The 25,002-nt window shown below is 40.1% G+C and overlaps 2 protein-coding genes across 7 annotated transcripts in view; both read right to left on the bottom strand.

The window, feature by feature from the left end:
* Window positions 1-14: 14 nt before the first annotated feature.
* Window positions 15-8,978, bottom strand: rab3aa (RAB3A, member RAS oncogene family, a). The gene is made up of 5 exons (XM_044367012.1): window positions 8,863-8,978; window positions 6,500-6,724; window positions 5,407-5,525; window positions 4,588-4,712; window positions 15-2,785 (listed from the first exon to the last, which is right to left on the bottom strand). Exons 2-5 carry the CDS (start codon window positions 6,722-6,724, stop codon window positions 2,595-2,597), a joined length of 660 nt encoding a protein of 219 aa, XP_044222947.1. The 5' UTR covers window positions 8,863-8,978; the 3' UTR covers window positions 15-2,594.
* A 3,448-nt stretch (window positions 8,979-12,426) lies between these two features.
* pde4ca (phosphodiesterase 4C, cAMP-specific a) overlaps window positions 12,427-25,002 on the bottom strand; it is a 40,027-nt gene continuing 27,451 nt past the window's right edge. For 3 of the 6 annotated variants that reach the window (XM_044367000.1, XM_044366997.1, XM_044366998.1), the window contains exons 3-16: window positions 23,826-23,870; window positions 23,085-23,121; window positions 22,312-22,385; window positions 22,131-22,183; window positions 21,742-21,854; window positions 18,415-18,508; window positions 17,936-18,117; window positions 17,715-17,813; window positions 17,379-17,543; window positions 17,092-17,191; window positions 16,795-16,949; window positions 16,548-16,670; window positions 16,209-16,391; window positions 12,427-16,058 (exon numbers count right to left, since the gene is read on the bottom strand). In XM_044367000.1, coding sequence (XP_044222935.1) covers window positions 15,582-16,058; window positions 16,209-16,391; window positions 16,548-16,670; window positions 16,795-16,949; window positions 17,092-17,191; window positions 17,379-17,543; window positions 17,715-17,813; window positions 17,936-18,117; window positions 18,415-18,508; window positions 21,742-21,854; window positions 22,131-22,183; window positions 22,312-22,385; window positions 23,085-23,121; window positions 23,826-23,870 — 1,900 coding nt within the window. In that variant the 3' untranslated portion in view covers window positions 12,427-15,581. Of the gene's footprint in view, window positions 16,059-16,208; window positions 16,392-16,547; window positions 16,671-16,794; window positions 16,950-17,091; window positions 17,192-17,378; window positions 17,544-17,714; window positions 17,814-17,935; window positions 18,118-18,414; window positions 18,509-19,222; window positions 21,717-21,741; window positions 21,855-22,130; window positions 22,184-22,311; window positions 22,386-22,513; window positions 23,055-23,084; window positions 23,122-23,825; window positions 23,871-25,002 lie in introns of those variants that run through there. The other 3 variants (XM_044366999.1, XM_044367001.1, XM_044367002.1) reach the window with 3 other exon arrangements.

The following is a 25,002-nucleotide window of genomic DNA, read 5'->3' as shown; positions in this document are numbered from 1 at the left end:
CACTTCAACAAAACTCCAGCTTGTAGAATTTATTTATTGATTCCTCGTTTTAGCAAATCTGGCATTACAGAATTACAGCACAATTCACACAACTAAATACCCGACAGGGCAGAAAATTCCTATTTACAAGATTTATGACGGGAAAGGGAGGAAGAGGAGGAGGAGGAGAGCTGAACAGGACTGGTGCTTGTTCCTAAGTCATCTGCAGGTTTACAGCTGTAGCAAAACACAATAAATAAAGTAACAAAAATCAACAACAAAAAGTCAAAAGTGAAAATGCAGTAAGAATAACTTTTTTTTTTTTTTAATGAAGTGTTCAGAGTATTCAGTTTACTTCCCAAAACATTTTCCCTTTCTGACGCTACTGCAGAGTGAAAAACACTACCAGACAGGTTTGTCAAACAAGCTCTTTTCTTTTTTTTGGCTCTTTATTTTATGTCGAGACTTCTTTGGAAAGAACAATTATTAAGAGACTGCATTTGAACTTAAAACAAACTGTACACTCACACACCCACACGCAGTATGTGTGTGTGTTTCAAACCTTCAGCTGGGTTGTGTTGCTGATATTTGGGTGTGGAGAAGAAAGAACTGCTATTGCTCTGTGAGAACAGTCTGCTGTTACACTACCAAGTCTTAAAAGTTACATAACTGATATCAAAAGACAAACAAACTTCCCACTAAATCCGTGTGGACGTGATAAGAAGTTCACTGGAATGTTTAACTTTCCTCTTCAGGAGGCATCTTAAGCTTTATATTCACTGTAAACACGTGTACATTTCAGTCAAAAGCTGGGACAGTTTAAGCAATTGAATACTATTGAACATCTCTTTAAAAAGTAGAGAGCAGATTGCGACGCATAATCTAGAAGAACACCATCTGAAAAATAAATTACGTTATAAATAATATAAAATAAATAAATAAGTTACATTTCGAAATAACGTGTGTGTGTGTGTTTTTGAATGCCTCGGCGCATCAGTGAACGCAGGACTTACAGGAGGTTTATACTGTTTACACGAGCAGACGAATCCCTAACTTTAGATTCCACATTTAACATGCTTGAAACATTATGTTCCCCCAAACATAAAAGATGAAAATATCCACTATGATAACAGAGAAGTTTTGGAAGTTGATGGAGATGGCGGGTCTTTGGTGCACAAAGTGCTCATACTGATTCACATGCCTTTCTAGTGAGCGCATGTTGCACATTGTATGCAGAGAATGAAAGTTAATACAATGAGAAGGGGCCATGAGCTTAACATGTGAAACCTTTAGCTCCACTTGGTACCTTTAAGTACTCAAACTGCAAGTCAGACTAGGAATAGGCCGTCAACAGCTCATACAAATAACCATCCAGTCAACCAGCAACATCAACAACATGCACCTCTCACTAAAGCACAGGCAGGAATCCAACATCCTTATTGTATATTTGAATTATATATATATAATATATATGCATCTTAAAATGCATATCTATGGACTTTCAAACATTTATACACTCATATCATCCCTTATCCTTTTATTTAGTTGTATGTCTTAAAAATCTGAACAAAAAAGTAAAAAAAAACAAGACTATAAATTTAAAATTTAGCGGCACCAAGAGGCTATGCAGCTCCTAACACCAAACCACACTGACCAGATCAGCCAAGTGACTGATACTGTGATCCAGACTGCTCTCAAATACAGAAGTTAAAAAAACAAAAACAACTTAAAATCTGGGAAAGGGCCAAACATGAATCCTACAACGATGTGATTCAACTAGCAAACTGATATGCAGAGTGTTGTGTTTATTTTAAAATTGAAAGAGAGATTAACTTTCAAATGACCCTGTTTGGACGTCAAACTTAGACCTTAATATTCGTAGAAACTCAGTCACAACACTAGGATGGACCGGTGATTTCACATGCTCAAAAACCACACCCAACCAACTCAAAAACGTTTTAAAAAAAACAGCAACTCTATCCACAGCAACAAACATAGATTTTCAATGGGACTAAAAATTCTATGATTTATATCCATTTAGGTTTGAGGCGTTTGTGCTGAGGGGGACTTGAGGGTTACAGAAGACGGGGCAGTGAAATGTCCCTCCTTCACAGCCTTTTACAATTAAACCCAATTACAAACACCTCAATGCGGAATGATAAGAGTCCTAGCCTTGACTGGCCTTTTAAAATTCTGTTAAGATACAGCATAGTGTCTGTGTGTGTGTGTGTACACGTACAAGTATAAAAGAACTTGGGATTGTTTCTCTGTTAAACATTCGTCACCCCTCTGACTAAGTAAGTATAATCATGTGTTCTCTGTATTACTGAAAAAAAAAAAAGAGAGATTTCCTGGTGATATTAATTTGCAAACACCAAAGCTTTGGGAAAAGCTGGCTCGAGACGATGGTGCGCTTGGTGTAGTGAGAGGGGTACAGAATCTCAGCAGCCAGCTTTGTGTGCCTCTGTATGGCTGTGTGGAATAAATGCGTGTATGTGCGTATGAGAGCGAGAGACAAACTGAAAAATAACTGAAACTTGTGTGTGGAATTCAGGACAGCAGGACAGAGTGTGTGTGTGTGTGTGTGTGTGTGTGTGTGTGTATGCATTCGTTGTTTAGCAAGCGCAATCCTGATGGGACCTTTGCGGCTGCTCGTTGAGTTGTGGCCCTTGTTTATTCCCGGTGACAGTCGGGTCGTTGTTGTCCAGACTCTCCGACATCCTCTCGCAGATGATGTCCACCAGCCGCTCGAAGGTCTGCTTCACGTTAATGTTGTCTTTAGCGCTCGCTTCAAAGTGCTCGAAACCTGCCAGGATGACAGAACAGAGACGCGTTGTGGTTACACCTATCACTCCAATGCTGATCCAGTTAATCCACTTATCTCATCATGTCAGGACACATCAAGGCTACGGTCAGCTCAAATATGCTTAATTACTCCCTCTGTATCACACATGTCAAAATATCTTTAAATAACATTTATTAAAGTCTATAAGGAGCAAATGCCAGTAGATCAGCGTAGAGGAGTGATAGTTCATGAATGCCGGTATCAAAAACCAGGCGCTCTTTAGATCAAAGGACATATGAAACCAAAAGAGAGAGAGAGGTTAGACTTGTGTTTTGCTTTGTGAACAAAAAGTCATAGCCCAAAAATACAGAGGCTGCTTTGCATAAATTAAAAAGCCTTTAATAAATAGGCTGAGTGCTTACGCGTTTCAACTCACAGGCTTCTTCAGGGCAAGTAAAAACTGTGAGCTGTCACTTGTTTTTACATGCCCTGAAGAAGACTGTGAGTAACCTTTCTCTCTCTCTCTTTTTTTTTTTTAGTGTCAACATTTATTAAAGTCTTGGAAAAGTCAATCGAATCTTTTCAGATCATGTTACATCTTGTTTTTCTACTATTTACACCCTGATGAAGACTGCGTGAGGTCAAAACCGGTCAGCGTTTACACCTCTGAGTGCCTGAAGAACATTTTCTTTTCAGGTCAAACCTAACTGTCAAACCTTGTTGAAAGTTGCCCTGAAATTGAGTCACATTACAACCAACTTGCATATAACAGTGTAACACTCTAACTTACAGTCTGACCAAACGGTAATATGTCACAGTAACATCAGGTGACATGTATTTGACATTACATATGTGCCACAAAGACTTAATGTGTCTAAAACCTGCAGCTTCACATAACCTGAACTTGTAAACCTATAAAAACTGTGAGGAGTTGGTTCTGGATTCTGTCTTGTGTTTCCACAGTGTTTTACAAACCACAACTTTTTGAATATACGTCATTGAAATGGCAACACTGTTAGGCAGCACCTATTTTGTCATGCGTTGTTTGGAAGGCAAGTGCAGTTGTGAGAGGGACTATATATATACAATAAAGACAAATGTGAATAGTATTTCATTTCTTTCATGTTTACGTATGATTACTTCTAAACATCAGTAACACATGCAGTGGGAGGTTGACTAAATGGCTCAGAAAGTTAAATTTAGGTTCAGGAACTCCCCCTAAAAGCAGAAGGAGTTCAGTGGAAACAGCAAAATCTGTGACAATGGCTACATCTTAAAGTATTGTTATTATTATATGTCTCTGTGGTGGAAAAGGCCCATTTGTAACTCTGCAACTTAAAAGCGCTCATTATCTTCTAAAACTGACACATGGGGCTGGTTAAGACTCATGTTAATATGACTCATGTGCATAGCTGCATTTGCACTCTAACTGTTATTTACAGTAATTGCTGCCTGACTTGTTGTAGCATCAGTTTGAAACATGGTGAAATTATTTTTTTAAAGTGGCACACTGGAAAGTATAATCATGAAGACATACAGCACGGTATGTTAAACATAGAACGCTGCATTATAAAGTGATACTAAATTAGTTGCTTACAACAACTATGACCTCCAAAACGACCGACAAGTTTCAATATAATCTAAACATTCTAAACTTCACTATTTTTTTCCTACATAATCCCTCTTTAAAAAGGACATCTTTATGGCTCATGATTATATGTAATCATTAATGAGAGAAGATAAACACAGAGTGGAACAACAACGGAGACATGGTATCTAGTTTTTATTCCGCCGTCTAAAGACCCCATGACGACTCTACTTACCCAGCTGCTCTGACAGCTGCCGGCCCCTCTCTGTAGCCACCACCCGTTCATCATCCATATCACACTTGTTTCCCACCAAGAGCACCTGGGCATTATCCCACGAGTACGTCTTGATCTGAGTCGACCTGTTGGAAGTTACAGAGTGTTCAAACTAGCATTTACTAAACAGCTGGTTCACTGACTGAACTTTACAAGCATATTTAATACATTTCTCGGATGTTGAAGCAGTTTTTTTTTAATAGGCTGATTCAAGCAGTGGATGATGGTACACACATGTTGCATTTTTGTCTTATATAAAAATGAAACAGTTTCTACAACCGTCATCGTTAGTGGTTATAATGATGCTTTAATCAACAGTTTCATTTTGAGGTGTGGAAAAAATTGTTGAGGCTACTAAAAATAGCTCCACAAGAGTCAACAAGGCAAATAACACAAGCGAACAGACAGGTTTCGAACAAGTCAAGTTTGGCACAATTATCGAAACCACTTATTTGAGTAACTAAACAAAAGGTGATTGTTTAAATGAAAAACTGTTGGGGAAAACACCTATCCTGCTGCTGGTTCAACTTTAACCTAAAGTGCTTACACAGTATTTGTTATACAAGCATGCAGTATGACAAAAAACAGGTGATTATAACATATAATATTAATGCTTTCATCTGTCTTTTCACTAACTGGAACAAACAGAAGACTTGTCATAAAACCTGTCTGATTGACTACTGACTACTCATGCTGTTACAAGAAAATGAAAGAAATCAGATGCGGATTGTCACGTTTCCACCTTCACACACACATATAATATATTAAAGTGTGTCTCACCAGTCCTGCACAGCGTTGAAGGACTCCTCGTTGGTGATGTCATACATGAGGATGAAGCCCATGGCTCCCCTGTAGTAGGCTGTGGTGATCGTCCTGTAGCGCTCCTGGCCAGCAGTGTCCTACACAAACACACATACAGTTAGTTACAGTTATTTTTGAGTATTTATTATTGTTAGAAGAGGACAGGTTTAGCATGCAGACAAAAATAAAAAAAACCCTGCACACTTGAGGAAGACTATTTCCAGTTAAAAAGCTGCCATATCCATGTATACTAAAAGCAGAATAGGGAACAAGTCAGCATTGTGTTGGTATTTTTTTTTTTGCTTGCAGATCATTGTGACCAAACACCTGCAAAGAATTTATAGCTGTGCCTGTGCCTTCCTGATGATTGCTTAGATTTAACATCCAGCCGAACTCCCGAGAGCATTAGGTATTCCTTTGGTGTCACATGTAATAAGCGGTTGGTCCCGGGGTCAGGCTTTATAGCTCATGTTAAGCACACTTCAAGGGTATTTTCATTACACAGCAGATGGAGTGATTCTGGGGGACGGCACGGGTCATTTCAAAAGCTGGTAATCAATACAGATGCGTGATAACAGAGATGTGATGGGGCTGCATGAAAAACAGGCGCTCCTATTGAAGATGATCTGCAGCTCCAGAGGAAATTTACCTCAATTCTGATTCAGGATTATTGAATTATATAGATTATGAATGTCTGTGCTGTTAGTGGTACACTAAATTCCTGCCACGACACACAGATCCTAAACACTGATCGCAACATCTGTAATTATGTAATGTAAAATAAATAAGTGTGTAACCATAGACTTCTCCTGCTGCTACACCCTTCCTTCTTCAATGACTCTAGACTGCACAGTTCAGGACAGCGGTGAATTTTCATTTCCTTTCCCCAACTTTAGAGTTAAGTGTCAGCTATGGAAGAGAAAACCCTGGATGTGATCGGGACTGTCATCTCGAGACGCACCTCTCGAGCTGCTCTGGGAAAATGCTAGATGATCTGCACCTGATGACCTCCGCACATCTGTACGTGTGAACGTGTGAACATGTGAACATGTGAACGTGTTCACTTCCTCACCCAGATCTGCAGCTTTATCCTCTTGTCGTTCCTGTAGATGGTCTTGACCTTGAAGTCGATGCCCACTGTGCTGACAAAGGCCGGCGTGAACGAGTCGTCTGCGTAGCGGAAGAGGAAGGAGGTCTTTCCTACGCTGCTGTTGCCGATGATGAGGATTTTAAACATGTAGTCAAAGTTCTGGTCCGAGGACTCCTTCTGTCCGTATGTGGCATTTGCAGACGCCATCTATTACAGGGATAGAGATCACATATCAATTAGACGTGAGAAGTTACTTGAGGAAACAGCACGTTCTTCTGTACGGGGGGGGGGGGGGGGTGAACCAAATAATAGACACACCTCACAAAAAATGTGATACAACACTACTGCAATCTAAAATCAGTGTCAGCAAAAACTCCACATTATTTACGTCACCAAAGTGGTATTTATAGCAGAGTAGTTGTATTTGTGTTTAGATTGTGCAGGTGTGAGCGCGTCATACAAGTACGCTTCCTCTGCAACTAGCTGAAACATTTCCTGTTTGGTGCTGGTAAAAAAGAATAAAGAAAATGAACAATCCTGCCTCTTTACTATTTCATAAAACACAAGATAGATCAACACATCCCTTGTCAGTTCATACAGAGTTTATTTCAATTAGTCTGTGGATGAAGTGTTTCAAGACAAACTACACTGTAGGCCTTTGAGAAGGAAATGTGTGACAACCAGATGAGCAAGATGAAACCTATGATATGACTTTTAGACATCCTCTGAAGCGATTTTTTGACAGACGGTGCAGATTCAGGTATCACTTTCCTGAGCTATATATTAATGTCAACACCTCTGAGTCACAGATATCTTTAACATTGTGTAGACAAAATGAGAAATAATGATTAAAAACATTATGCTTGAGGGTTTAAGATGCTGACCAGTTAATTGCTGCACATCAGTTCATCCTCTCCCAACAGACTTTTGTTGTATGTCATCACGTATCTCATAACGATCCCTCTTTCTCTCCTCATCATTTCCTACTGTCACTATCTAAAAAAAGGCAAAAATACCCCCTATTTATATGCAGTATAAGCAACATTTCTGGCATATTTCAGAGGGTTAAAAGATGTAAAACAAGCCTGAGGAAAGGATTGTTTATGACAACATATTTAATAGTGTTTCTGTACTGAATTGACAAACAAATGTGAGCATTTTCACATCTTTTTCAAGGCAGAAAGTATGTAGCAAGTGAGGTCAAATATCAAATGAATTTGCTAGACTGGTTGCTTTACTATTTTGGCTGGTTTGCTCTCTTCCAAACTCACATATGCATCCATGAAACACATCATGACAGGCCCTGTGTTAGCAGTCACTTATTACCATTATGAAGAACATCTGCAAAGGATACCAAGAGACTTATGCGCAGATCAGCACCATTCTTCACCCAGACAAGTAGAAAACCATCTGAACTCATATGCTAGTGTTGAACAGCCTTACATATGTACACTTTAACCAGCGGCAGAGTTAAATAAGGTCATAGTCTGCTCTATGACTACTCCATATGGTTCCCAAGGAAGCAGCCTCATTTACATAACTTAATCAGGGGATAAAATGATGCAACCGTTTCGCCGAGAGGCTGTGTCAACACAAGCAGCCAATAATCACACACAGCCTCCAGTGTTTCAATGTGTGTCAATAATACTGGTCGGACAAGGAAAGCCCCACAAAAGATAAGAGGACGGAAGTAACGGGGCTTAACGGGCTAAGCATCAGCTAAACTGACTATCTTTTCCCATCCAGGGGAGGCAGGGAAGCTCGGCTAGCCAGCCAATTATGAATGACCATATGGCTGACCAGAATTTACCTTGTAGGCCACAGCAAACAAAAAGACAGAGAATAACTGTCAGCGACTGTTTGTGAACACAACATGCCCCCAGTTTAAACGGCTTAAACGACACCACACATCCACACAGAGCTTATCAGCGTCAGCTCGCTACTGAAGGTGTAATTAGCTGCCTGATACTGACAGTCTGGCATCATGTTAGCAGCAGAGAGCAGGAATATGCAACACAATACGTGCTGTTGTATATTACATTACGCAAAATAAACGATCAAGCGATTGTGAAAGAGGTGGCCGTAATACATTTAACAGATTTTCACCCTTTTAAAAATGCAACCAGGCATCGCTACCTTTAATGCTAACACACCGCACCGTTACCAGTATTTATAAGTGGCAGCAGGAGCTAGCTAAGCATCCCAGCTATGTCAAATGAAGGTTACTCTTCCTTATTTACCACTAAAATTTCAGTCTCTTCAGATCTCACAAGCGACAAATGATCCACCTGCTATCTGTCGCTGCTGCACAGAGCACCGCAGTGACAAAAGAGAGCAGGTCTTACCGTGAAATGTGTGTTTTGTCCTCAGCCTTGCTGCAGCGGCTAGCCCAGAGCCCAGCTTTGCACCTGCAGTTGCTTGTGATTGACAGCCCCGGCGTAAGAATGACTGGCAGGACAACTGACCAATCAGAGAAGAGCGGCCACTCAAGCGCGCAGAGCCCCGCCCCCGCCCCTTGCTATATATTATTGAGAGGCTTTAATCATTTTTATTGATAAAAAAGAGCTAATAATCACACCCTTGTGTTCTGTTCTGTTCATATTGGCTTAACCTCCTCATTGTTTGGGTCCCACACATCCAACTGCCGTATGTGTGGAAAAAACAAGTGGAAAACTTGCAAAATCACACACATTTTCCTCATCAAATATTCTTCTGACCTTAATAAAACCCAATACGCAGAAAAGATAACCTTTCCCTTGACCACAAATTGAAAAATAATTCCAAAACCTGAAAATAGATTTATGTATGAGAAATAAATCATCTCACGACCCCTCAGATTTATCTGGTGACCCTTTGAAGGGGCACAACTCCTAGGCTGGGAACCACTAAACTAAACCAGCTAACTATATATAAAGTAGTTGAAACTAGCTCCACCTCCAGCAGCTACAACAGTAACATGCTGCTTACACACTGATGCTTTAGTATTAATAATCATGTCAGTCAGAGGGACCAAACCACTACTTTTACTGCAATACTTTAATTACATCAAACTGCTAATACTTATGTATTTTTACTTAAGTCAGATTCTTCATGCATTTTTCATGCACTCCACTGATTTTCCACCTCAGTGTGTGTTTCCACATGTTATATGTGACTAAAAAAGCAGTATAAAGCCTTTTGTGTCTGCAGAGACAGCTGTGTGAAATCTGATAAACTAAAACATGTAAATATTTAATACCCTAACATAAAAAATGACATGTTTGCTATTTTTTGTATGAGAAATAACCAGAGTAACAAGAAGGTATCTTCAGAGGAATAAAACAGGTGGGAATCTGAAAGTCAAGGTGGAGCGGTGTGAACAGAGGATAAGCGATTTTTAAAGGTTTTGGCAGATCTGCAACAATTGTGTCGTGAATGTAGAAATCATTGCAGAGACTTTAGATGATGATTGGGATTATAGTGGAATGAACTGGCAACAGATCTGCTACCAGAAAAGGAGAAAAAAGGCTAACTTTGAAAGATAAAGTAGTTCATGTGAGGATTCTGATGACAATCTCAAAAGAGTAAAAATCTCAGACACAGCCTCAAGCAGTAGGCTGACAATTACTGTAGTGTCAAGAAACAGCACGAAACAAAATAATGAATGGAAAGTAATCATTGAGCTGAACAAAGATGGTAGTCACAAGTCACAAGAAGGAGATTGGGAAAGTAGTAAAATAGTAGTAAAATTGGGAAGGGACCCCAGTGAGGCTGCATATGCAAGGATCCCAGTCAGAGCTTTGTGCCACACCACTGGTTGCAGACACATGCTGGTCCCCCTACTTGAGTCAAAATTATATTACTACAATTTATATTGGGTTTTATTCATATTTTCAGTGTAGAAATCTGCATGTCAAAAACACTCCACCTGAGCTGTACTAGTTCCATAAATAAATGAATACAGCCCTTTTAAATACCTGTCGATACTATTCTTTGTAGCCTTCTGTTGAATGGTGTGAGACTGAGAATACAACAGGTTGGTTATGTTCTGCCCATTTCCTTCACTCATCAAGACTGCATAGTGGGACCTAGCCCACCTCAAAGGTAACATAGTCCTTATGTGCTTATCTGATCTGATGTACATGGTGCTGGTTGTTGAATAAGGTGGATTTTGGTCAGTGGGTCTGACAGAGAATGAAGTGTTCTCATCATCTCTGTCACCCTCTCTCTCTCCCTGTGCAGGAAAGGCTCCAGGAGTCTCCTCATAATTTAGTGACCAAATTGCCCAGAATCCCACCCAGAGCCAGGATGGGCATGTTGCTTAAAGAAGTTGTCAGTGCTTGACAGAGAGGGGAAAAAAGCTGCTGCTGTTCCTGTGATCTTTGAGAAAAATGAAAGCAAGCCAGATTCGATTGTGACATACAAAAGGCCTCCATAACTCATAATGTCATTAAAATTGAAAGAATAGTTGTGTATAAATATTGCATTAGTATTAGCATTTAGTACATCGCATTCACCCTGTAAAATAAATGTTGGAGAGATTTAGTCTAAACATAGATTATGTTTGTGTGTTTTGCAATTCAGATAGATATTCAGATATTTTCATTCATTTCATTCAAATACACTTTCAGAGCAACTGAATTCAATTTCATATATCATATTCAGTTTCAACTTTATTGGGATTTAGTTCCAACCTAAAAAATTAAATTTCATATTATGCTATTCAGATTCAGTTTTTCAATGCAATTGTTAAAATTGAACAAGTCAAATTCAAATATAAATGATTCAAATTCAGTTTCTAGTGACACACATTTCTGCCCATACCAAAACAAAAGAAGTGCTGTGCACATTTACGCACCTGACACAGCAGTTCATACAGTGACATTATTAGTAATAAAGCTCCATCAGAGCTCCAGGACATTTTTTTATACTTTAAGTATCTAAAAGTCCAAACTCTAAGTCATGAAGTTTCAAGGTGATGAAACAATGTTAAATATGTTTTTGTGAACTGTTAGAGAGCAGAACAAAACATTAGTAGTGAAAGAAGTATTTAAATGATTAAATATCATCAGCAAAATACACTTTAAGTATCAAAGTAGTATGTGTTATGTAGAATGACCACCACAGTGTTTTGTTATAAGTATTATATGATTGGTTTAGATGCATTAACATGTCAGCAGCGTTTTAATGTTATAGCTGGTTGAGGTGGAGCTTATTCTAACTACTTTACTTTTATACTGTTTGGTAGATACATCTATGACAAATAATTATATTTAAGGGGTTGATAATATGTTTTGTATGTAAAATATAAATCTGCAAAGCAACTAGTAACACTAGTACAGCTGTCAAATACATCTACCTCAAAACTGTATTTTAGTACTTAAGTAAATTTATTTAGTTATGTTCCACCACTGCTTAACATACAATATTCACTTTTTATTTCCTCTCAGGTTGTTAAAATCACCTCATTTAAAACTGTCTGACATTATCATGTATCATCTTCCTCTTTCAGTGAAGCTGCTATATAATGTTCACACCGTGTGAACTATTCAAACTGCAAATCTCCATGTTTTCATGGCTGCACCTTTTGCATATTCTATACACATTTTCCCCAAATTCAGCCTGATATATTTAGTATCTTTGGAAACTAGAATTTAAAATAAAGTTATGTTGGGTTTAAACATTGTTTGTCCTCACAGCGTTAGTTTAACTGACTGACCGACCAGCAGGCTGCTGCATGTGAAGAGATTTGTGTGTAATAATTGTAAACAATAAGAACTTGTTGAATCATTAATTTGTTGGAATGAAAATATAAATAATGATAATAATATAAAATCATAAAATGTGCTTAGTTAAACAGAGGATTATTTTATTTTTCTCTTTTAATTTTATGATTTAGTATCCTCATAAAAGCAGAGAACAAGACATCAAAGAGTGAAGAGTTTTTCCTTTATTGGCAAGGCATACAGTTCTAGTTGGAGAGGGCGAACACAGCCGCAGTTAAACAGCAGAGTTTGGATTGTCAAAGCTGCAGAGTCTTAGTTCATGACCCATGTTCATAAAATCTCAAAGAAAAGAAATACTGATCTAGGATGAGTGTTGAGGCTGTACGACTAAATCATCTTCACTATGAATTAAAGAAGTCTCAGATCAGCACACGTACTGTGAGATCCTTCATGATTACGTGATCTGACCAGATCAGAGGAAACAGAGGAAGACAAGAAAAAGGAGAAATGTTCCAGAAAACCACAGATGGAAATCTGTCACTCAACTATTTTTATACCAAGAAAAACATGAAAGTGAGTATTTTTGCTTATGCATAATGTTATTTGCAGACACAAAGAAATGAAATGAGAAGGAAAAAAAACAAAAAAAAAGCTGAGTAATAATTGAAATCTGTCCTGTTTGACATTCGCACAAATCAAACTACACATATGTACTAAACCTCAGACTAAAAAAAGTCTACTGTTCCATTGTCTCTGACAGATAATATAGAAATAATAAATAAACTGTACATGAAGCACTGTGAGGAAAATGTACAAAATAAAACAATTAGTGACACGCAGAGAGTCAGGCTGAATCTTCGCATGTTGTGCTGGTTAAGCTGTTGTTAAATAGTCCTTAGAGTTGAAGGCATCCTTGAGTGTTGGTCTGTTTGGTGCTGTTTATGGCTACAGAAAGGATTGCACATGTTTTACTCCAGCATGTCAGTGAACACATCTATGACCAAAGAAAATAAGGCGTCCAAAAAAAAACAAAAACAAAAAACCTTCTCGTTCACACATTAAAACATGATTTACTGTATCGTGGTAATAAAATAAAACAAGTTTCTCCACAGGCTAAGTTTTGTATAAGTATTCCGTATACTCTTCATATTGTTTGAATCTGGCAGCCAATGTCATGCATTTCAACAAAACATTTTTTTTTTCCGTACAGTCAATTATAAAAAGAACAACAACAACAACAACAAAAAAAAAACTTCAGTCCCTCTGACAGCCAACCTTTAAGAGCTGTAGTGGTCCAGCCCGTGCAATTCAACTCATCCACCAGGCCTTTTGCCAACAGAAAAACAGTGAAATAGTCATGTTATACATGTTCAACTGTACTGGAAGTGCAGAACTGTAAAAGTACCATACAAAGTGCTTTGGTTTTTTCTTAGCAAATACATCCAAAAAAAAAAAAAAAAAAAGTCAACCCAGTCATTCACTCACACACAAAAACACATCACTGTTTTAAGACAATATCAGTTTCAGTTACTGTTTGAACAGGAGTTAGATTTAAAAAAAAAAAAAAAAAAAAGGAACAGAGACACTAGGGTCAGATTGGCACACAGGGTGCTACAATCAACCAACTTTATCAGTCACTGATGGAAAGTAGCCAGTGGCAAAATGGAAATTACAGTACGGGTTGTGTCATGCTTGCTTGGCACTTGTTTTGTCATTGACTATGTCCCTGTGAAGAGCGAAATATTGATCAATGAGAGGAAAGAGGATGAAAAAATTCTGGCATAGGAAACTGTCTCTTGGTAACCTTCTGGGTTTTTACAGTTACAACGATGCTGACATCCTTCTTTGCAACTCGTGTACGTCTAATAGGCCGCCCTTATTAGTCCAGTAATATATACGGGTGGATGTTGTGTTTGACACGTTATATAGCAACAACAATGGACTTTAATGGATAGCTGTACTTTAGCATTTAGTGTTTGCATGATGTCCGTGCTGGTTGCATGACAGCCAATAACAAACTGTTTCTCAGTCAACATCCTCCATTGTGCTAATGTTTTGGCTCAAGCCCTTCAAAATCACAATGAGGGCTAGCTATGAACAAAACTCTAAAGTGCTAAACTTGAAGGCAAACTGATAAAAAATGGGTGCCAAAAATATCAAGGATGCAAAAAAAAAAAAAACCCAAAAACATTAGTGACTTCAAATTACAAAAATGAAAGAAAAATATTTAAAACGAGCAACAAAACTGAAACGTAACTGATATTTTGGGTAGTCCTACAGTTAAATACGTTTTGAATGTATTTTCCATGTAGGCCTATGCAAAACCTTGCAAATCATTTGCCTTTGATGCCAGACCTTCAGTTCCACTTGTCAACACCAGGAGGCACCATGTGCACAGCCCACATTACTTTGGATGCAATTCTTTGACTGTCCAACACTACTGACCCTGGCTCAGTTTTGTTGCTGACAATAAAATAGTTTAGGATTACAAAAATGGAAACAATAAGCTGGAAACAACTGAAAACTTTAAAATATGTACTGTCAGCCAGTTCATTATAATCATATCCTTCTTCTAAAGTAACTTGCCTGTTGAACACAATTACATGGACTGTGCAACACTAGCTGAAAGGAGTGCTACATGCTGTTTACAATAATAATGATAGAGTCACTCAAAATGTCTGCTACATTTAAAGTTTCCTGCATTAAATCATGCACAGCTCCTTTCTGCTCTTTTCTGCATTTACTTTGCTTACACTGCTTTGAAGTGTGTATGGCCCTAAATGAAAAACAATGAATAAACAACAAAAGAGAGAAAAAAAAATTAAAAGGCAAGCAAAACAGCATTGTCCCTGTAAATTGCAAGTTTGGCAAGATGTCTTACAAGACTTTGTTGTGTCATTCATCACTTCCTCGCTTTCTTTGCAAATACTCCAGAAGAGGAAGACAGTTCTGTCATTTGTTGTAGTAGACCTTGGGTTGGCTGGTAAAAAGTTTTTTTTTAACTTCTCATTGTCTCTGTAGGACGTTATCCACAGTATGTCTGACTCAAAGACACAGAACACAAAGGACCGCTCAGAAACTTGATTTCCTGTCCTCTACTGGAACAGTGACTCAGTCTATCTGTCTCTCTCCAGTGCAAGCGACTGCTGTGTAAAACCGCAGACTTTCTTAACACCCCCCACACCCACCCGCACGACCGTACTCCCCACCCCCGAGGCTTGCTGTCACCCTGTCCGGGGGGAAACCAGAGGCGGCGGTGTTTGGTTGGGGTGGGAGAAGGGGAGTGACAGAGGATGAGGCACCGAAATCAAGAAAAATAAACAAAAAAAGGCCAAAAGAAAAACAGCTTTTGACTGGTGCTATGTGCCGAGTCTGAAGCGTGGCACCCCAGAGACGCCTTCCTGGTCTGTTTCTCTGTCTTCTGCCATATCTTTATCTGAGTCTAAAGAAAACGTCCTGCCTGCATCAGTAGTGAACATTTTGGGGAGCCGGCGAGTCGTAGCAGAATCAGTTCTGGAGAGTTCAAGCCCCCTGTTACTGCTGTAGCCCTCCTCCTCCTCAGGTGGACTCTCTGTGTCAGACTCTCCTTCTTCTTCCAAGGTCAGCTCAAACTGGAACTTGTCGGCGGAGGTGGAGCCCCCACCGAGTGCTGAGGCTTCCCCAGAGAGGGCTCCCTCTTCCGGGCCTTCTGGGTGGGGTGAAGGGCTGTGGGGGATCATGCTCTGGTACCACTCTCTGTTATCCTCCAGCGTGTCCAGGATCTCCTGCGCGTCTGGGTGAACGAGATCAGCCCATGTCTCCCAAAGAGGATGAACAATGTAGTCAATGAAACCCACCTGAAAGAGAGAGGCAGGATGTTGATTTTTTCTTTAACTCGCTTTTTTTGATGTAAAATCATAATTTTTTCCCTGCTTGTTTATTTGAGAATTGACACAAATAGATGATTTACTAGATTATTATGAAGTATTGCAGCTTCTAAACTGTACCTGGTTCTTCTCTATGGAGGCATTCTGTTTGTCACACATGGGGCTGATCTCCATCCCCTTGTCCCTCTCTCTGTCCCCCTGGGTGAAAAACTCCACCATGATGCGGTCTGTCCACTGCCGGTACAGCTCAAGAGGCTTGGTGGGGTTGCTCAGGTCTGCACAGTGCACCATGTTCTGAAGTACCTGCGGTGACAGAAGTACAGTTTGTAGATTTCCAATGAAAAAACACTTTTTTTTGTTGTTTTATTACACTTAGAAGTGAAATGGGACGATATAAAAGCCATCTGAATGGTATGAGATATCAAATTTAAGATTATTAAATGGCAAAGTGGTTCTTACCTGTATGCGGTCTGAATAGTTGTCCAGCAGTAGGACTCCTGAACTGGTGACTTTCTTGGTTTCCACCATGGTTTTCAGGTCTGCCAGTAGATTCATGTGTTTGGACATATCTGTGGCTAGCACCTGCAGGCAAAACAACCAAATCGATTGATCATTTCTATCAGGATTAATAGTTTAAAGGTACTGAGTTAGAAAAAGTACAGTACTTTGTACAATCAAAATTAAGAGTACTACCAAAGTGTCTTACCATATCGATGACCATTTTGCGCAGCGACTGTCTCTGTTTTTTGCTGAGGTTCTGGAAGATGTCACAGTTGTCCTCCTGCAGAAGCTTAAAGCCTACAGCCAGGTGGTGATTCTCCAGCACTGACGAGTCATTGTACATCAGGGCTAGCTCTGAGTCTGAAGGCAAAAAAAAAGGTTATTGTAGAGTAATGTAGAGTAACCTCTTCTCCACACACACATGAACACCTCATCCGCATAGTTAAATACACTCTGCACCCACGCACGTTTACATAATCCCTGTGGAGCTATGCAAACTCACTGGTGTTGATGAGAAACTGATTGGAAACTCCAGGGTGATCCACATCATGGATGGCGCTGGCAAACAGAGCGGCGAGGATCTCCAGATCAGTAAACACAGCCTTGGACAACACACACACACACACACACACACAAGAGAGCAGGGACAGTCAATATATGTGTGTATGTGGCAGAACAGTATGACAAGACATGTACAGATCAGACTGGTCTGTGGTGTCTAGTATGTTGTTTTCATTTGGTACCGATCAATTTAGATTTTTTGTTGGATGAATTAGAACGTCTGTCTACCTCCAGTGCAGGTGTGGACAGCAAGACATGTGTGGACTGGACCACGTCCGCAGCATGGATGTTGTTGTGGTACGCCACATCAGCGTGGTAATGATCCTCCAAAGTCATCATGAAGGTAATGAAAGTGTCGGCTGGAATCTTGAAAGACTTGAGCAGCTCACGCTCCTACAGGTGAGACAGAACGCATCACACACCACGTCAGTCAATCATTTATTAACATGTGCTTGTTAAGTTATTGTTTCATTCATTGGTTCACTCTCTTGCTCACTTATTTACTGTATTTGAGGTTATGCAAGGGTCATACTCTGTTTAAGAAAGTATGCTGAGACGTGTTACCTGGAAGATGGTGTACATGGTGACTGTCAGTGGACGATTCCCAGAATACTCAGAGACCTTAAAGATGTCAATTCCCCATCTGTTAACCTCCTCCAGCTCCTGACAGTGAACAATAAGCACACACACATATATATCATGACAACATACTGTACAAGGGAGAGCGTACTGTGTAGAATGTGCAGCATTAAAATGACAAACTTAAACTACAGCACTCCTCGTACCTTGGCTAGGAGACCTTCCTGGCTTGCGTTGACCCCAAAGCGAGGGATGGTGGAGGGTGCGAGGCTGGGGCTGTGGGTGGCCTTCTTTACACCGCTGATCTGGGACATGAGCCGCTTCTTCTTGCCGTCCTTCTTTTCCTTCTCCTTGCTGGGAGACATGATGTCCATGTCATGTGGCTTCTCTGTCAGATGTAGGAAGACAAAATATTAACACCACGTTCTCTCTGTGAACAAAATATAACTGTCCAGTTTTTTATATTGTTTTAACTCTTTTTTTAAAAATAATTTTACTTTCCTTCTTATCATATTCAGGGAGGTTCAAGAGAGGAGCCTTTTTTCTATGTGTGTAACATGTAACTAGTAATACACTGTAGCTCAAAATAGCAATTTAAGGATTGATCACTAGCCTATGATTGATACATATATAAAGTATATGCTTATGCACAGCTTATATATTACACAAAGTTGAGGTATTTTACCTAGGAAGGTGCTAGAGATGAACTCAGACACCTGGTTCCCTGAACGGCTGGTTTCTGACAGCTGGGTGAGCTCTCGGTTCAGCATCCTCTTGAACTGGAGACAAACACACACACACACACACACACACACACACACAAACATCCATGAGTTTGATTAAACATAGTTTTGCAAAACTGTTGACAGACTTCTTTCAATTCTCATCATTTATCATGACTTATACAAACTTATGAAGAAAGACTTTGCACATTGGTTACTTTCTCTCTCTCTCAGACATGCAAACTTGTTGAATTGTTTTAGGTTTTACTTGGACTTTTAGGGTTTTATATACATGTATGGTATGTGGAGCATTATTGCTTTACACAGACAAAGCTGAACATCAGGAATGATGCACTTGTAATATCTACTCAACCACAAAAGCAATTAACAACTCTTGACTTCCCTGCGCTTAAAGGCACAAGTTGTCGCTCTAAATACAGACAACCGTTAGCTTTGGAGAAGAAACACATCCACAGATAAATCAGAACTGCTACACCAACAACACCTAGACTGTGTCTTTGGAGCTTGCATGTGTGTGCAGTGCAGAGCCTAATGACTGAACACAGAGAAATGCATGGCTGACTTTACTCGTAAGTATGCAGAACCCCATCTACAAATCTAATGTGAAGATGTCTCAGAGAAAGTCCTCTCTCTCATCTCCACCAGCAGCTGTTCATTACTTGGCACTCATTCACAAAGCGAGCAACATGTGAGCCTCGAGAAGTCTCTCCCCCTCCCACCCAGTTCAGTTCATCCCCAGTCTTTCCTTACCTGAATGAACATCCACGACACAGAGATGATATAACTCACTTCTGGCATTTCAGCGCGAAATCGAGCATGGGAGCAAAAATAAAACTGAGAGAGAGAGAGAGAGAGCTGGGCTTTCTGTTGGTCCTCTGACAGACGCCTGTTTCACAGAGAAACAGACAGCAGGGACACTTTGTGCTCCTATACTGCTTGCCTGAGCAAAATCCACTACAAGCAGACAGTCCGCTGGTCAGTGCTGCGGAGGCTTTAATCGGTACGAGCTGAACAGTCAGGGGAAAAAAAACAGTTTAGAGGTCCACGGAAGAACAAGAGAGTGGAAGCATAGCTGCGGGATGCGAGGATGCAAGGCAGAGAAGCCACACTCCCTCGCTCCCCCCGACTCTCCCTCATTCACTCTGTTACTGCCTGCTCCCGAATGTGTGTAAACAGAAGGAGAATGAGGTACTCTAATCCACGCCTCCCTCCAAAAATGCCTAAGAATAGCGGCCAATCGAGCGCCTGCTGCAGCAGAGGCTGGGGGAGACGGAGGTCCCTCATTGGCCAAGAGACGTAGAAAATAGGCAGGGCTGAGTGTGTTGGAGGCGGAGGTTGTGATATGCACCATGTGCACCAAGTTTGAAGAAGATATGAGGGAAAAGCTTTGAATGGATGAGGGGAGGTTTCATTCATGTAGCCAAAAATAAAAACAGTACACCATGTACCACAATGTTGTGGGAACAGTGACCATTATGATGATCATAAACAGAAATAATGGAAAATATGTTGACATAGATATACACTCAGAGCAGGCTGCCTCAGAATACTGAGAATTAAAAGTTACAATCTAAATGAAAGAATACTTCAATGGCACATAACAGTCACACAATTTGGGGACAAAAAAATACACTGTGGCTCAAAGTTAATCCTAATAAATTTGGTAAACATTTTATTTGTGGAATACACTTTAACCATGACAATCTGGACCACAAAGTCACATTTTACTTGATTTAAAATTTAGCACCAAATCAGTGACGGTGACTGTTAACAGCTTGTGAAAAATGTCCCGAAGAGGGTTAAACGAGCATTTCCACAGAGGTCTCACTCTCCCTTAAAGACATTTTCAGGGGTCATTAGAGATCTACTTTAAACGAAACCGTTCTATAAGGTCATCAGTGATGCAGAAACAATGTTCGCTCTGGCCTTTGTTCCCAAGTGCCAGCATGGATAATTCTTCCCCATTGACTGAAGCTGCTCATTGACTGATCTGCAGCAATGAGGGGGGGGGGGTGTTTGCCTCCCACGAAACTCTCTGGCCGCCGCCACGTGAGCGTGTGCAATGGTATATGTATCTAGGCAGGCAATGTATGTGACGCGGCCAATGTATGTGATGTAGAAGAAGAGTATATACGTGTGACATGTATGTGTGTGTTAGCATGAAGAGCACGTGTATGTTGTGTGGGCGGTCTAATCGTGGAATCACACGAGTGCTGGGCTCCAGTCTGAGAGAAGGAGGAGGTGGGGGAGGAGAGGAGAGGGATACATGGAGGAAGGATGGATGGTTGGTGGGGGGGGGGTAACCGTTTCATCCTCAGTTCCCACTACCTCATTCACATTTTTCTGCACATGAGTGGGGGGAAGGGTGTGTCTGTGTGTCTAGTCTCTATTTGCATGCATGAAGCCATCCCGCTCATTCATGGAGTAAGCCCCTCTCCCATCCGCTGACGGATGGGAGATTCTATTCATATTTTCATGGACGCTGATGGATTCTCTGTATTACTGAGCTTTCAGTTTTGTTTAGGGATCAGTGAAGGCTAACTGCACTTACAGTACATCACACACAATCCCCTGGTTGACTGTTGTACTTGGAGCCCGTTCTAATTTGAGCGGGAAACAGCTGTGCACGGCCAAAGATTACCATCCATTAATGATGAAAATTATTAACATGTCTTATGCATTGCATTTAATATCTGTTCTAATAAAAAATATAATGATGCAATTCATTTCAAAAGAGAAGCAAACAATTCAATTAACTTCACTCGAATTTTGAATTTTGGCCATTGCGGCATCATCTGAAGCAGCTGTTGCTGTGGCAACAGTGGTGGAAACAATTCCTTGATATTTATAAAAATATTTTAACATTCAGGGGGTAAAATTAAACTTTGGTTAAATTCTGCATTTGTTGTTATAATGTTTAACTTGTTTGTTTTTAGTGTTATGAGATTCAAAATAGCTTTATATTACTTTTCATTGTTATGTGTATTCTTAAAATTTGCTGGGTTCAACCTGGCTGACTACTTTAAAAATGGAAACAAGATGCACATGACTAATAAATTCCTTCAGGGGGGTGAATCACAGTACAGATCATGTGAGTGTTCTGCGCTGAGCCTGGCTGTATGTTAACCTGAACGGTATATCTACCTTTTATCCTGTGACAGATGTGGTTTTCAGGATAAATCACTCTGTGCCTTACTGGAGTATCTAACTGCTCTGCTCATCAGGCTGTGGGTAATGTGTTAACGTTGTGTGTTATACTGGTAGAGTACCTTGTTGGAAGCCATCTCGCTGACAGAGTGTCGAGTTTTCAGCGTCTCCAGTTGTTCTAGACACCAATCCAGCTCATCCAGAGTCTCTATGGCCAGCTGCTGGTGAGGCTCCTCTGTACCAGATGAACACAGGAAGGCATTATGAGATGGCCTGAACTCTGACAAGAGCGTTCACATACTGCACACATAGAAATTTCATGTACAATATTTTTGAAAGACATTCATCATCAAGTTATTTACTGTGACGTGTTACCAGTAACCCAGATTTCACATTTTACAAATTTAATCACGTTAATATCCTCTCTGCCTCTCTGTCTTTCTGACCAGGGTGAATATTGATTATGGGATATTTATTAGCAAATAGCCCATTCTAATATATCGGTACCAACCTGCGAGGCTGGTCTTGCACATGGACGGTGGGTTGCTGCCTGAGGATCGCGTCCTGTAGACAGAGACCATGAAAATTCAAAGTGAGAGCAAGTGAAGATCCTAATATAATCATATCATTATTATATTTTGATGTCACTAAAAGATTCACTGAGCAGCCAAGGACATTTTCTAACAACCTACTTGCTGGCTGTGCGATCTTGCTGGCCAGTTATGACGGCAAAGTTATTTCGGACAGTCCTCAGGCTGGCAAGGACCTATAAGATGAATGATACAAAATGTGTTCCTCAAATGAGGTGGACATAACATTTCTGATGTAATAAAACGACAGATGTCACTTCAGTAACAGCCTTACATGCTTGCACATATCTTACACTTTATTCACCTTGAACTAAATCAAGTGCTCCTTCACATGAATCTGACACGCCTTTGAAACCAGACACTGTGGCTTTCATCCTCCTAGGCGAAGCGCCACGCAGAGGCATTCCCCTGTCCCTGTTTGATGTTTTGATGGCATCACTGACACCCCTCTACGTCATGTCTGTCACTCCATCTGTAGCCAAACACTGACTCAGCACACAGAGCGAGTCCACTGACTATTCGGTGTCCAAAACGGACCCATGCAGGAGCCTTATCAGCCGGAATGCGCATTTAAACAGCATGATCCAGCAGTATTGGATTCACTGCTTCTTTCTCTGTGTAAAGTGAGCACAAGTGTGACGCACATACCACGCAAGAGCCATGCATCGCCAGTGGGATGCCTGCTCCTGTCGCAGGGCCAACTTAATGCTAAAGGGCTGTTCCGGTGAGGCAGTTAAGCCCGGTCTCATACCATCTGGAGTTTATTATAGTTTTTAAAGACCTGATTTTTCTTTTTTATTTGACCATCTGGCAAATATTTTGGAATAGCACACAAAATAAACAAGTTTTTTCTAGAATGGACGCAGAGGACTCACCTGTGCAAACGGGGTGACTATCATGTCTTCTGTGTGTCTGCAATACAGAACAGAATACACAGAGGAAAATGGCTCAATTTTGCACTCAAGAAAACACAAATAAAACTGACTACAGGACCAATCAACTGTACAAGATCTGACATTTTAATCACAATCTTTTAGAATGATCTATTTATAATTATCTGCTGGTTAAAAAAGGCTCAACATGTTTACAAAGACAAAATAAAAAGCGCCTTAGTCTGAGGTTTCATTTGCAGTTCATCACAAATATGGTGTTGGACAATCTCTGATTAACCAGGCAGCTAATAAGTTCTCATAATTATTTGTCAGACATCCTTGTTTAGCGCTCCGTTTGTCATCACTCTTTAAATATGCAGCTACATCAAAAACAAATAAGGCATGCACTGCATAGGCTGGTGAGGAAACAAATTGGGGTGGGTGATGGGGTGGGTAAAATGAACTGATAAATACTCACAAGTAAATAAAAACACAACGTGAGTTATTATACTTGGTTGTCTCTTACAGTATTAAGCGTCACATGCAGAAACAAACAGAACAGAACTGGGTGTTTTGGGGGGGGGGGTCTAACGGGGGTCACAGGTGAAGTGATATTTAGTCACGTTTGTCAGGAAGGGAAGTGGGAAATGGCAATGAAGCCATCTACAGGGAATGCAGGAGAGGGCTTCGGGGGAACAGAGTCAGTGTTTTTATCTTATTTTTATTGGATCATGTTCGTCTCACCGAGATGACAACCAGTTGACTTCCCAGTGCTTCAAGCTTTCTTCCCTTCAAAAACAGATAGGCGAGAGTCGATGAGGAGACCTGTGACTGCTTACTTTACAAACTTAAAGGTGTTTAGACATTATATTATGAAGTGGGGGACTGGTTTTGGGACATATTGGAAACACAAAGAGCGAAAAAAATTTAAACAACAGACAAAAAAAATAGCCCCTTCTTTCCAATTGTTTGCAATCCCAGTGGAGCAGACTTGACGTGCAAACATTTAGGGAAAGTACAGGAAATACAGCTGTTTGTTGCGATGTTGGGCTTTTCAAGACTGTAGATCAAGACACACGCAATGCACTGCATGTTTTAATGCTGCCTTTAAGCTAGTAAAATTGAAACAAGGGGACAAGTAATGCACTAAAATTTGCTTCAGGTAGACAACTAAGCAGATTTGACACATAGAAATACATAGCCATGAAAGAGAAAGCAAGACAACTAAACAGTGAGGTCCTCTGGTTTCAGAGGTCTCTCTGGCAATCCAAAGAAAATGCCTTAAAGACTGCTTTCAAATTTTCAAATGAAGTTGAGACCACAACTGTTTGCTGCAGCTTGTAAGGGAGCTCACCCTCAAACCAATATACACATACATATATATGAATCGTCCAATGTGGCAACTTCTCAGTACAAGGAAAACAGACAAGAAGGGAAAAACATAAACAGACACTTATTTTTTTCCTTTCTTAAAACGTGTTTAAAGGACAACAAACATGTATGTAGTCTTTCACTCATATCCAAGCATTATGAACTTTAAATCTCACCTTTCTGAGATGTCTTATGCTACTTGAGTATAGGCTGCATCTATACAGTACACTCATTTATTTTGTATATGACCTGAAGCACACTACATGCAGCACTGTTGATATTGAGGCTGTAAGCCTTTACCTCTGCATAGTGAGATTAATTTTTAAATTCATTGGCGCATCACAGGGGTTTCATCAGGCAATGGAATATGATTTCAGTAGGAATTTTAACGCTGCAGAGTCTGACCTCAGATCTGATTTCTTTTTTGGAAGTTGTGGAAAGACAAGCACACAACATAAAAATAAAGCATGTATGAAGCAAGAACTATTTAGAGGCAACTCTGAGAGCTTGTCATAATCCTAAATAAACTGAGGAAAATACTTATTGTTTA

This window comes from Thunnus albacares, chromosome 12 (genome assembly GCF_914725855.1).
Source record: "Thunnus albacares chromosome 12, fThuAlb1.1, whole genome shotgun sequence".
NCBI classification, from domain to species: Eukaryota; Metazoa; Chordata; class Actinopteri; order Scombriformes; family Scombridae; genus Thunnus; species Thunnus albacares.
The sequence above is the reverse complement of the archived record's forward strand: the minus strand, read 5'-3'. Positions and strand labels throughout refer to the sequence as shown.